General features: G+C 56.3%; 2 protein-coding genes across 2 annotated transcripts; both read right to left on the reverse strand.

The window, feature by feature from the left end:
* Positions 1–1,840: 1,840 nt before the first annotated feature.
* LOC145529943 (uncharacterized) lies at positions 1,841–3,647 on the reverse strand. Its single transcript, XM_081550715.1, has 3 exons — positions 3,478–3,647; positions 2,766–3,078; positions 1,841–2,515 (listed from the first exon to the last, which is right to left on the reverse strand). The coding sequence occupies exons 1-3, from the start codon at positions 3,610–3,612 to the stop codon at positions 1,878–1,880; spliced, it is 1,086 nt and encodes a 361-aa protein (XP_081406841.1). The 5' UTR covers positions 3,613–3,647; the 3' UTR covers positions 1,841–1,877.
* Positions 3,648–9,494: 5,847 nt separating this feature from the next.
* Positions 9,495–11,301, reverse strand: LOC145529942 (uncharacterized). The gene is made up of 3 exons (XM_081550714.1): positions 11,132–11,301; positions 10,420–10,732; positions 9,495–10,169 (listed from the first exon to the last, which is right to left on the reverse strand). The coding sequence occupies exons 1-3, from the start codon at positions 11,264–11,266 to the stop codon at positions 9,532–9,534; spliced, it is 1,086 nt and encodes a 361-aa protein (XP_081406840.1). The 5' UTR covers positions 11,267–11,301; the 3' UTR covers positions 9,495–9,531.
* Between the last annotated feature and the right edge of the window lie 663 nt (positions 11,302–11,964).

Raw genomic sequence — 11,964 nt, forward strand, 5'->3', positions numbered from 1 at the left:
AGGATAAGCCTAATGAGTCTTCACAGGATGAAGAGAGTAACGTGCCAAGGTAGCAATCGATGTCCTCATTCGAGAGGATGAAGCTGGTGCTCAGAGAAGGGGGGAACATGGCCAGAGCAAGGAGGTGTGCACCCAGACAGAACCCCCAGATCCGGCCATTGGAGCTCAGGGAGGCCACTGGTGTGGCTTGTCCCTGTAGCAGGCGCCGAGGCACGCAGCCCACCCTGATTCCTGCGGGGGCCTGACTTGGGAAGTGCCATCTGGTAGCTTTGAGACTCACCAAACCAAATTGCACTGGAGAGAGGAAGGACACCTTCCTTCATCCACCCCCCACCCCCGCCGGATTCCCACATACCCTGACCCCTTTCTCTTGATTTCGGAGCCATTTCCAGAGTCCCGCTCATATGACCTCATTCGAAGTGCACTGTGGACGAGCTGCCATCTGCAGCTGCTACCACAGCAGCCAAGGGCTTTAGCTCCCGAGTACCTCCCTTCCTTTGGAACTTGGGGGCCCTCTACTCCCCACTTGCACACCACAGACCTTTGCTGAGGATTGTGGGGACCCTCACTCAGTTTGCAGCACGTTGTAGCCATCCCTGTCCTCTCAATACCTCCCTTGCCACTCAGCTTGTGAGCCCCTTTGGAGCAGCGTGGCCCACCTGGCTGCAACGGAAGAGACACAGCTGACAGTGAAACAACAGCTTAGATCTGACAGCCGGAAAGCTCTGTCAAAAGGGACCTCCCTCTTCACACCGTAGAGGCTGTAGGAGCCGCCAGGCTTTCGGAACCAGTGCTGGGGCCAAAATGACCCCACAGCCGTTTTCCTTCCTGGGGAGGGTTCTGGCTCGAGTGGGAATGGCTCAAGTCTCCTAAGGTTCTGAAAGCCCACTGTGTGCAGATTCACGGTACACAGAGAGGAGAAGGTGGAGTCCTGCCCTGGAGGTGGTCACAGCTCACGGATGAGCCAGGCAGGCAGGCAGGCAGGCAGGCAGGGCATGAGAACACCTGAGCTGCCTTCATGAGTGAATGGTGTGGGAGCAGAGGAAGAGAAGCCGGTCTGCTCCCTCATGTGGTGCCCAGGGCAGGTTGTCCCCAGAGGAAACCCTTACGACGGTGAGGACTCTCACTGCTGTTTCCCAAGGGGTTCCGTCGGTGCGTGTCTTCCCCGGAGCGGTCAGGCCGTCTCTAAAGTACACTGGCCATGGGCATTGCCTCTCCTTGGAACTACCCACGTGTTTCTCTTTTTTATGGAACAGTGATTTTTCTAGAGGGGTTCTGGGCCACAAGGTTGTTGGGTCATTTTCTAGCCTTCTGTCGTGAAGAACGCTTTCCTGGGCGTTGGGGTGGTTTGTTGTTCCAGCTCCCTTTCTTGGCTTCTTTTGGGAGCTGGTGCAACAAGAGGAGCTCAGCCTCTGCCTTCTGGCTGAGATGTCACCCTTCAAACAGCAATGCCTGCCTGGAGATAATGATGGCATTTGCCAAAAGGGCTTCGTTTGGCACATGATATCTTGAAAGGACGTACACCGTCCTGTCAGCTATCAAAGGCTAGTTCAAATGACATAAAAATGAGAACTCTCCAATGGAGTCTTACAGTAGGTGGAGAGTCCGAAAGAAACTCCTTCAGTCATTTCACTGAGAGTCATTGATTGGGGACACCAAGAATATAGGAAGGAATGCAGAAAGAAAAGCTGAAATTGTGTTCAGGATCGGGGGGAGGGATGAACAGGGCGTGCTTGCCTTGAATCCAGGCTTTGTTGGGGGGTGGGGCATAAAGATCAAACGGGTCTGAAACCACAAAGTGGTGATGGTAACACAGTATCACCAGAGTTACACAACAGTGTTCCCAAATTGCAACAATGATGAAAAAGTTTACTAACTTAACCAACAAGTTCCCAACTTAACCAACAAAAATACAGGAAACCATACAAAAAATAAAACATCACCAGAAAGGTGGAAACAAACCAAATGCAAAGCAGTTCAGGGGAAAGGAACTCCATGTCCCCTGGGGGCAGACCGAGTTGACAGCGTCCACGGTGAGCCGACAGGGATGGAGGCGGCAGAGCCGACCGCTCCCCTGGACGTGGTGTTTCCGGCAAGGGCTCTGGGTCTCTGTCCAGAGCGGGGGCTCGTTCTTCCTGCAGGGGTGGGTGAGTCATCGTCTGCGTCTGGGTGTTGCGCGGGAGCCAGGGCAGGCTCTCCCTGCCGAGGCGGTGACTCCTCCTCTGCCTCGGGTTCTCCTGCCAAAGCCCGAGCAGGTACAGGTGCACGTGGAGGTGGAGGTTCTGGCTGAGGGGGTGGGACATCAGTGCCTGGGGCTGGGGGTCCTGCAGGCACGGAGATCCGATCTGCCCGGTGTGCTGGCCAGAACCCAGCTGGCCTGGTGTCTCTGCGAGGGCAAGTCTCGGTTCTCCATCTGCCCTCGGTGGATCCCTGGGTCCTGCACCTGGAGCCACCACCTCTGTAGGGACAGGTCTGGGAAGTGGAGCCTGGTTCCAGTTGGAGGCCAGTGCTAGAGCTGGGGGAGAAGCAAAGTTTGCCCACAGGCCAGCCTTGGCATGTGCGTATCCCGGGACAGAAAGCTTCCAAGAGATTCCCAAAGAATACCCAGGGTCGGATGTCTTTTGGGACTGAAGTGTGCAAGAAGGGGGTGGGGGTGTGAGGCCAGCGCTTGCTGCAGGCCCAGCAGCATCTTTCGGGGACTCGTCCCTGTGTAGCTCAGCACCCCCTCCCCACACACTCCCGTGCACCAGCCCCAGCGTCCTCACCTCTGTGCTCTGGCGTGCTGGGCTCCAGGTCCTCCTGCTGCCTCAGAGGCTGGGGTTCTCGGGACTCTGGGTCGGAGCCGGGTGTGCTGAGCTCCGTGGCAGCCTCAGACTGGGCCGCCGGGTGTATCCTGTGTGGTGTCTCGGCAGCAGGCCTTCCCCGCCTCCGCTTCGCCCCCGGTGGGGCTGATGCCTCCGTGGGCACGCTCACCTGGAGCCTGCACTGGGCCTCAGGGGCGGGGGGGTGGTGCTCCGACCCCTCCCTCCGGGAGGTGGACGGGGTGTCCCCGTCCTCGGCCTCATCACGTGGGAAGCTCTGCAACGACAGTGACCGTCAGCCAGCCATGCTGGGACTTTTCCGAGCTGGGCCTGGCCAGTGGAGCCGCTGCTTCTGCCTGCTCGAACTTCTCTTCCCAGAAGGGTCAGAGACGTGTGTCTGCTCAGATCCCCACCCGGGAGGAAAGAGACCCACCTGAGGGTGTGAGGCCAGCCTGGGCGGCCGGCGCTGCCCGCACTCTCCCCATCCCAGCCAGCCTGCTCTCCCCTGGGGTGTGGACACAACTTGCCCGCAGGCTTCTGACCCGACATCCGCCTGGGCTTCCTTGAGGGAGACACACCCCGAGAAACCCGCATCCACACACACAGGCAAAGGACCCGGTGTTTCCGGGTGGCATGGGAGAAGTGGGCTGGCCCGGCCTGGGGCTCCCCGTGTTACCTTTCTGTTTCTCCGGGCAAAGGGCCAGAGGCCTCTCGGGGGTGCCCTGAGCCAACGTCGACAGGGTGCCCACGCACACTGCCTGTGAGCTCTCCTGAGGCCCCGGCCTCTGGGCAGGGGCAAACAGCAGAACATCCTGGCAGCAAGTGATCTGGCTGGGGGCTCCTCTCCGCTCTGGAGGCCTGGATACACGGGTTGCGGGTTCTGTTGGGTTCTGTTGCCGGCAGGTGACATCATTTCCTGGGGTTCGTGCTGAGGTCCCTTCCCCAAAACTTCCCAAGGGAATCTCTGGGTTTCTGACTGCTCGACCACTCCCCTTAGGCCATGTGCAGGCACAGTGACAGCCACACAGCCCAGCCCACAGCCCTGGGGAGGCCTGGGTGCAGCCAGGGCCTGAGCTCCGAGGACCCCGCTGCTCTCAGACCAGGCTCCTTCTTCTCATAAGTGGTGTGGCCCTGGACAAGCGTATGCCCCTCAGGGTTTCCCCAGTCTCTCCATCTGGAGAGTGGGGGTCATTCTCCCATCTGCTTCCTAGGTCTGTCGGCCTACGAGCAGCTCCATGCCTTTCCACCTGGGGCCGATATCACGTGGAGCTTGTGCGCTGAGACTTCAGAAAGAAAGACTCCATCCAGGGCTGACACAGCACAGAATGGGGCAGAACGAGGCCTGGATGCGCCGTGGTACCCAGGAAAAGGCACTCCCCCTCCTGAGTGTTTTGAGACCCCGCATCCAAGTTGGAGGCGCGAAAGGAAGACTCGAAGGTCTCCCTCTCTTATAGAAAAGAGTAGCCAACTTTCTGGTCCTCTGTTTCCATTGAGATTCTGTTCAAGTGTCCCAGCTCGGCTTCTGCGGGTGGCTGAGCTTCTAATGGCTCCCTGCGTTCTTGTCTTTTCCTCTCCAAACCTTCCGTCCTTTTCCCCCTTCTGGGGTGGATGGGCGCTGTCATTGCTTCTACCTTCGAGACAGATTGATGAAAAGTCTGGACCGTCGACTCCTTTCCTCTCTTTGGTTCCGTGTCTCTCTCTGTCTGTGTCCCTCTCTTTTCCCTTCTCGATTCAGTCTGTGTCTTCCTCTTTCTCTCTCGTGTGTGGATGGATGGATGCTAGGAATGCACATGTATATGATTAGATGAGGGTTATGTTTTAGGGATAGGTTAGAGGGAGAGAAAGGCTTTAGGTCGGAGTTGGTCATGGGGGAAGGGTCAAGGGTGGTGGTGGTGTTTCTTGGAATCTGAGTGCTGTGCATTCTTCGTCTCTTTCCATATGAACCCCTTCTCAGATACACCACTTGCAAGGAGTCTCTCATGTTCCGTTTCCCATCTTTTGCATTTCTGAATGCTTAGCTTCTCTGTTGTGAAGAGGTTCCATTGGATGGAAACCCATTGGCGTACTTCGTTTTCCTCTTTCCCTTACTTGAAGAGACCCATTTCTACCTCCGCCCAGCAAATGGCAAGGAGACTCTGATGTTAAGGAGCCTTTGACCTACGCTTCTTTCTAGCTGTCTCATGACATCAGTCTTTAGGGTGAGGTTTTTCCCCGATATTGAGGTGGTGTGAGATCAAAACCAATAGCGTTCTTCAGATGTAGCTGTCTGGTTTTCCCATGGACATTTATTGAAGAGGCTTTCTTGTTCCCATTTGGATATTCTCCCCTTTTGTGTCAGAGATGAGTTGACCATGGATGCCGGGGTTTGTTTCTGGACCCTCAACTTTATTCCATCGATCTGGATCTGTGTGTGTTGTTGTATTCCCAATAGCATACTGTCCTGCTGCTGCCGCTGCGCCTAAGTCATTTCAGTCGTGTCTGACTCTGCGCGACCCCATGGCCTGCAGCCTACCAGGCTCCTCCGTCCAGGGCGTTTTCCAGGCAAGAGTACTGGAGTGGGTCGCCATCGCCTTCTCCGATACTCTCCTGAGGATCCTAGTTTGGTCGTCTAATTTCCTTTCACACAACCTTGGATGTCCGTATCGGGGCTTTTTCGTCGGATTGTATTGACAATTTAGGCTCTTTTCTGTTTCCGTACCCCTTTTGCAATTCTTTGTTCGGTGCGAAAATGCATTGGCATTTTGGGAGGAATAGCATCGAAGCTGTGGATTGCCTTGTGGGGCTGTGACATCATTTTCCCAATAGGAATTCTTTCAAGCCCTGAGCACAGCTTCTCTTTCCAGTGGTTGGTGTGGGCTTGATCTTCCTTCTTCCATCTCTCGCCGTTTTGTGAGAACAGGTCCTTCCTTCCCTTCTGGGTTAGATGGACTCGTGGGTATCACTTCAGTGAATGGCATTGTCAGTGGGGGTGATAATTCCCTTCTCATTGGAAGACTTTGCTGTGAGTATTAGAAATGCAAGTGATTTCTCTTCCCCTTCCTCCCTGTCCATCTCTCAGAGCCACCGGGAAACAGAGGCCTCATCCAGGGTCACACAGGCCTGAGGGAGTGCAACTAGACTGTTGTTTCTTCAGGCCCTCAGTGCTGGACATCATCCGGGATACTCTGTGTGTGTCTTCCTCAGTCTGGTGTCCCTTCAGACCTTTCCCTAGTTTTCACAGGCTTGTCGTGTTGGTGTTCTTTGACTGTTTGGAGACACATCCTTGAGAAGCTTTGTGTTTCCACTCATTCGTCTCGCGATGTATGACCTGTCTTTTGCTTTTGTAATGAGGTCTTTCCCACAGTAGATATCTTTGATTTTGCAAAGTCCACTGTATTCTCTGGGTTGTTTTGTGGGCTGCCTTTTTGTTTTGTGTGTGAAGACTCAAAGCACGTGTCCGGTTTCTGCTCATTGTTCTTCTAGATTTGTGACAAGTTTTCATGGAAACTTTGTCTAGGGATAACTGGAAGTGAACTCGGTGTAAGGTGTCAAGTCTCCATCTCCATTCATGTCATGCCCTGCAGTTTCCAATTCCCTGTTCCTGAGTGGTTTTGGAGACCTTGTGGGAAGTTTGGTTGCATCGGAGTTTGCGTTTCCACCTTGAGTAGATTCACACTGTTCTGCCCTCAGGGACACTGTCAAGGGGGAGTGAGGAGCAGCCTGCACTTCCAGCAGTGACCACACGGTGGGGCGAGTGCTGCTCTCCCCTCTGGGAGCCCCAGGCCACAGGCATCCCAGTGAGGAGCCAGCTCTGTGCTCAGCTGAAAGGAGTTAGTCTCTCAGGAGCCTCTGAGCCCTTGCCTTTGGATCACCCAGGGTGGGCATTTGCTGTGACAGAAAAAAATTGCCCTGAATTCCATGGACGGAAGAGCCTGGCTGTGTAGAGTTCGTGAGTTGCCGTGAATCAGACACAACTGAGGACACAAAAATTCAATAGACTAAAACACTTTTTGGGGGTGGGGGGAGTGAAAGGGGGTGATGTGGGTTTTTTTGTCTTATATAATAGCCGAGGGAAATCTAGTTTAAACCTAAATTCACATAGATGGGAAAGGTATAGCTCTCCGTCACCCTATTAAAAAAAAAAAAAAACGTCTTAACTTCTCTGAAAGCTTATTTAGTAGCTTCCTTGAGCAGTTCATTGTGAAGGATTTTTTTTTTTTCTGTGACATTGGCCTCATTAAAAAGTACGGTTTGCCTTTACTGGATAATTTTGTTCATTGGTTTGTTAGGGAATCTTGGTAATATTTGAGTTTCCTGGGGAGTATGGTCACATGACCTGGCCCTGGGCAATCGGTGCGTTCCACCTCCCTGGCCACTGTGATTGGCTCCGGACTGGGGCAGTGCCCAATCGGGGCCCGGGGCCGGGCCTCACGTTGGAAGCCAGGGGAAGACGAGCTCTCGTTCTGCTGGGGTAGGGGAAGGGGTGGGGCCGGGGGAGGTCAGGCTCCAGCAGTGGGAGGGGCTTGAGGTCCGCCTGCGGCAGTTGGTGACCTTCCTGTTCCCCTCAGGGCTGAGCCGCCGGCCTGAGAATGAGGGCGCTGCTGAGCCCAGGGGCTGGGATGGCCCGCTGCTGCTGTGGTCCCAGAGCTCCACCCGAGACCTGAGGGAGGCCGTCTGCCCGTGAGTCCTCTCCCGCTTGTCTGTCAGCTTGTTTGAACCATGCTGGGTTTTCTGCCCAGCTGGCTAAGGGGAGTCCCTGGAAATGCAAGGGTGTGGGTTTTGGCAGACTTCAGGGAAGACATGCCAGATGAGCCTGGGAGACTCCAGCTTAATCTGGATTCAGGAGATATCTCTTCGGGCCAGCTAGTAATTGTAGGATAAGCCTAATGAGTCTTCACAGGATGAAGAGAGTAACGTGCCAAGGTAGCAATCGATGTCCTCATTCGAGAGGATGAAGCTGGTGCTCAGAGAAGGGGGGAACTTGGCCAGAGCAAGGAGGTGTGCACCCAGACAGAACCCCCAGATCCGGCCATTGGAGCTCAGGGAGGCCACTGGTGTGGCTTGTCCCTGTAGCAGGCGCCGAGGCACGCAGCCCACCCTGATTCCTGCGGGGGCCTGACTTGGGAAGTGCCATCTGGTAGCTTTGAGACTCACCAAACCAAATTGCACTGGAGAGAGGAAGGACACCTTCCTTCATCCACCCCCCACCCCCGCCGGATTCCCACATACCCTGACCCCTTTCTCTTGATTTCGGAGCCATTTCCAGAGTCCCGCTCATATGACCTCATTCGAAGTGCACTGTGGACGAGCTGCCATCTGCAGCTGCTACCACAGCAGCCAAGGGCTTTAGCTCCCGAGTACCTCCCTTCCTTTGGAACTTGGGGGCCCTCTACTCCCCACTTGCACACCACAGACCTTTGCTGAGGATTGTGGGGACCCTCACTCAGTTTGCAGCACGTTGTAGCCATCCCTGTCCTCTCAATACCTCCCTTGCCACTCAGCTTGTGAGCCCCTTTGGAGCAGCGTGGCCCACCTGGCTGCAACGGAAGAGACACAGCTGACAGTGAAACAACAGCTTAGATCTGACAGCCGGAAAGCTCTGTCAAAAGGGACCTCCCTCTTCACACCGTAGAGGCTGTAGGAGCCGCCAGGCTTTCGGAACCAGTGCTGGGGCCAAAATGACCCCACAGCCGTTTTCCTTCCTGGGGAGGGTTCTGGCTCGAGTGGGAATGGCTCAAGTCTCCTAAGGTTCTGAAAGCCCACTGTGTGCAGATTCACGGTACACAGAGAGGAGAAGGTGGAGTCCTGCCCTGGAGGTGGTCACAGCTCACGGATGAGCCAGGCAGGCAGGCAGGCAGGCAGGCAGGGCATGAGAACACCTGAGCTGCCTTCATGAGTGAATGGTGTGGGAGCAGAGGAAGAGAAGCCGGTCTGCTCCCTCATGTGGTGCCCAGGGCAGGTTGTCCCCAGAGGAAACCCTTACGACGGTGAGGACTCTCACTGCTGTTTCCCAAGGGGTTCCGTCGGTGCGTGTCTTCCCCGGAGCGGTCAGGCCGTCTCTAAAGTACACTGGCCATGGGCATTGCCTCTCCTTGGAACTTCCCACGTGTTTCTCTTTTTTATGGAACAGTGATTTTTCTAGAGGGGTTCTGGGCCACAAGGTTGTTGGGTCATTTTCTAGCCTTCTGTCGTGAAGAACGCTTTCCTGGGCGTTGGGGTGGTTTGTTGTTCCAGCTCCCTTTCTTGGCTTCTTTTGGGAGCTGGTGCAACAAGAGGAGCTCAGCCTCTGCCTTCTGGCTGAGATGTCACCCTTCAAACAGCAATGCCTGCCTGGAGATAATGATGGCATTTGCCAAAAGGGCTTCGTTTGGCACATGATATCTTGAAAGGACGTACACCGTCCTGTCAGCTATCAAAGGCTAGTTCAAATGACATAAAAATGAGAACTCTCCAATGGAGTCTTACAGTAGGTGGAGAGTCCGAAAGAAACTCCTTCAGTCATTTCACTGAGAGTCATTGATTGGGGACACCAAGAATATAGGAAGGAATGCAGAAAGAAAAGCTGAAATTGTGTTCAGGATCGGGGGGAGGGATGAACAGGGCGTGCTTGCCTTGAATCCAGGCTTTGTTGCGGGGTGGGGCATAAAGATCAAACGGGTCTGAAACCACAAAGTGGTGATGGTAACACAGTATCACCAGAGTTACACAACAGTGTTCCCAAATTGCAACAATGATGAAAAAGTTTACTAACTTAACCAACAAGTTCCCAACTTAACCAACAAAAATACAGGAAACCATACAAAAAATAAAACATCACCAGAAAGGTGGAAACAAACCAAATGCAAAGCAGTTCAGGGGAAAGGAACTCCATGTCCCCTGGGGGCAGACCGAGTTGACAGCGTCCACGGTGAGCCGACAGGGATGGAGGCGGCAGAGCCGACCGCTCCCCTGGACGTGGTGTTTCCGGCAAGGGCTCTGGGTCTCTGTCCAGAGCGGGGGCTCGTTCTTCCTGCAGGGGTGGGTGAGTCATCGTCTGCGTCTGGGTGTTGCGCGGGAGCCAGGGCAGGCTCTCCCTGCCGAGGCGGTGACTCCTCCTCTGCCTCGGGTTCTCCTGCCAAAGCCCGAGCAGGTACAGGTGCACGTGGAGGTGGAGGTTCTGGCTGAGGGGGTGGGACATCAGTGCCTGGGGCTGGGGGTCCTGCAGGCACGGAGATCCGATCTGCCCGGTGTGCTGGCCAGAACCCAGCTGGCCTGGTGTCTCTGCGAGGGCAAGTCTCGGTTCTCCATCTGCCCTCGGTGGATCCCTGGGTCCTGCACCTGGAGCCACCACCTCTGTAGGGACAGGTCTGGGAAGTGGAGCCTGGTTCCAGTTGGAGGCCAGTGCTAGAGCTGGGGGAGAAGCAAAGTTTGCCCACAGGCCAGCCTTGGCATGTGCGTATCCCGGGACAGAAAGCTTCCAAGAGATTCCCAAAGAATACCCAGGGTCGGATGTCTTTTGGGACTGAAGTGTGCAAGAAGGGGGTGGGGGTGTGAGGCCAGCGCTTGCTGCAGGCCCAGCAGCATCTTTCGGGGACTCGTCCCTGTGTAGCTCAGCACCCCCTCCCCACACACTCCCGTGCACCAGCCCCAGCGTCCTCACCTCTGTGCTCTGGCGTGCTGGGCTCCAGGTCCTCCTGCTGCCTCAGAGGCTGGGGTTCTCGGGACTCTGGGTCGGAGCCGGGTGTGCTGAGCTCCGTGGCAGCCTCAGACTGGGCCGCCGGGTGTATCCTGTGTGGTGTCTCGGCAGCAGGCCTTCCCCGCCTCCGCTTCGCCCCCGGTGGGGCTGATGCCTCCGTGGGCACGCTCACCTGGAGCCTGCACTGGGCCTCAGGGGCGGGGGGGTGGTGCTCCGACCCCTCCCTCCGGGAGGTGGACGGGGTGTCCCCGTCCTCGGCCTCATCACGTGGGAAGCTCTGCAACGACAGTGACCGTCAGCCAGCCATGCTGGGACTTTTCCGAGCTGGGCCTGGCCAGTGGAGCCGCTGCTTCTGCCTGCTCGAACTTCTCTTCCCAGAAGGGTCAGAGACGTGTGTCTGCTCAGATCCCCACCCGGGAGGAAAGAGACCCACCTGAGGGTGTGAGGCCAGCCTGGGCGGCCGGCGCTGCCCGCACTCTCCCCATCCCAGCCAGCCTGCTCTCCCCTGGGGTGTGGACACAACTTGCCCGCAGGCTTCTGAACCCACATCCGCCTGGGCTTCCTTGAGGGAGACACACCCCGAGAAACCCGCATCCACACACACAGGCAAAGGACCCGGTGTTTCCGGGTGGCATGGGAGAGGTGGGCTGGCCCGGCCTGGGGCTCCCCGTGTTACCTTTCTGTTTCTCCGGGCAAAGGGCCAGAGGCCTCTCGGGGGTGCCCTGAGCCAACGTCGACAGGGTGCCCACGCACACTGCCTGTGAGCTCTCCTGAGGCCCCGGCCTCTGGGCAGGGGCAAACAGCAGAACATCCTGGCAGCAAGTGATCTGGCTGGGGGCTCCTCTCCGCTCTGGAGGCCTGGATACACGGGTTGCGGGTTCTGTTGGGTTCTGTTGCCGGCAGGTGACATCATTTCCTGGGGTTCGTGCTGAGGTCCCTTCCCCAAAACTTCCCAAGGGAATCTCTGGGTTTCTGACTGCTCGACCACCCCCCTTAGGCCATGTGCAGGCACAGTGACAGCCACACAGCCCAGCCCACAGCCCTGGGGAGGCCTGGGTGCAGCCAGGGCCTGAGCTCCGAGGACCCCGCTGCTCTCAGACCAGGCTCCTTCTTCTCATAAGTGGTGTGGCCCTGGACAAGCGTATGCCCCTCAGGGTTTCCCCAGTCTCTCCATCTGGAGAGTGGGGGTCATTCTCCCATCTGCTTCCTAGGTCTGTCGGCCTACGAGCAGCTCCATGCCTTTCCACCTGGGGCCGATATCACGTGGAGCTTGTGCGCTGAGACTTCAGAAAGAAAGACTCCATCCAGGGCTGACACAGCACAGAATGGGGCAGAACGAGGCCTGGATGCGCCGTGGTACCCAGGAAAAGGCACTCCCCCTCCTGAGTGTTTTGAGACCCCGCATCCAAGTTGGAGGCGCGAAAGGAAGACTCGAAGGTCTCCCTCTCTTATAGAAAAGAGTAGCCAACTTTCTGGTCCTCTGTTTCCATTGAGATTCTGTTCAAGTGT

The sequence above is a fragment of the Giraffa tippelskirchi genome, chromosome 12 (assembly GCF_054371585.1).
Source record: "Giraffa tippelskirchi isolate mGirTip1 chromosome 12, T2T-mGirTip1v1.2.pri, whole genome shotgun sequence".
Lineage (NCBI taxonomy): Eukaryota > Metazoa > Chordata > Mammalia > Artiodactyla > Giraffidae > Giraffa > Giraffa tippelskirchi.

Bases quoted from the DNA above. Each gene is read 5' to 3' on its own strand.
- LOC145529943 (XM_081550715.1), bottom strand. From the start codon at position 3,612: ATGTTCTGCTGTTTGCCCCTGCCCAGAGGCCGGGGCCTCAGGAGAGCT. The intron at 3,079-3,477 runs GTAACACGGGGA...CTGTCGTTGCAG, and splicing joins TTGCCCGGAGAAACAGAAAG to AGCTTCCCACGTGATGAGGC. The intron at 2,516-2,765 runs GTGAGGACGCTG...CTTCTCCCCCAG, and splicing joins CAGCACGCCAGAGCACAGAG to CTCTAGCACTGGCCTCCAAC.
- LOC145529942 (XM_081550714.1), bottom strand. From the start codon at position 11,266: ATGTTCTGCTGTTTGCCCCTGCCCAGAGGCCGGGGCCTCAGGAGAGCT. The intron at 10,733-11,131 runs GTAACACGGGGA...CTGTCGTTGCAG, and splicing joins TTGCCCGGAGAAACAGAAAG to AGCTTCCCACGTGATGAGGC. The intron at 10,170-10,419 runs GTGAGGACGCTG...CTTCTCCCCCAG, and splicing joins CAGCACGCCAGAGCACAGAG to CTCTAGCACTGGCCTCCAAC.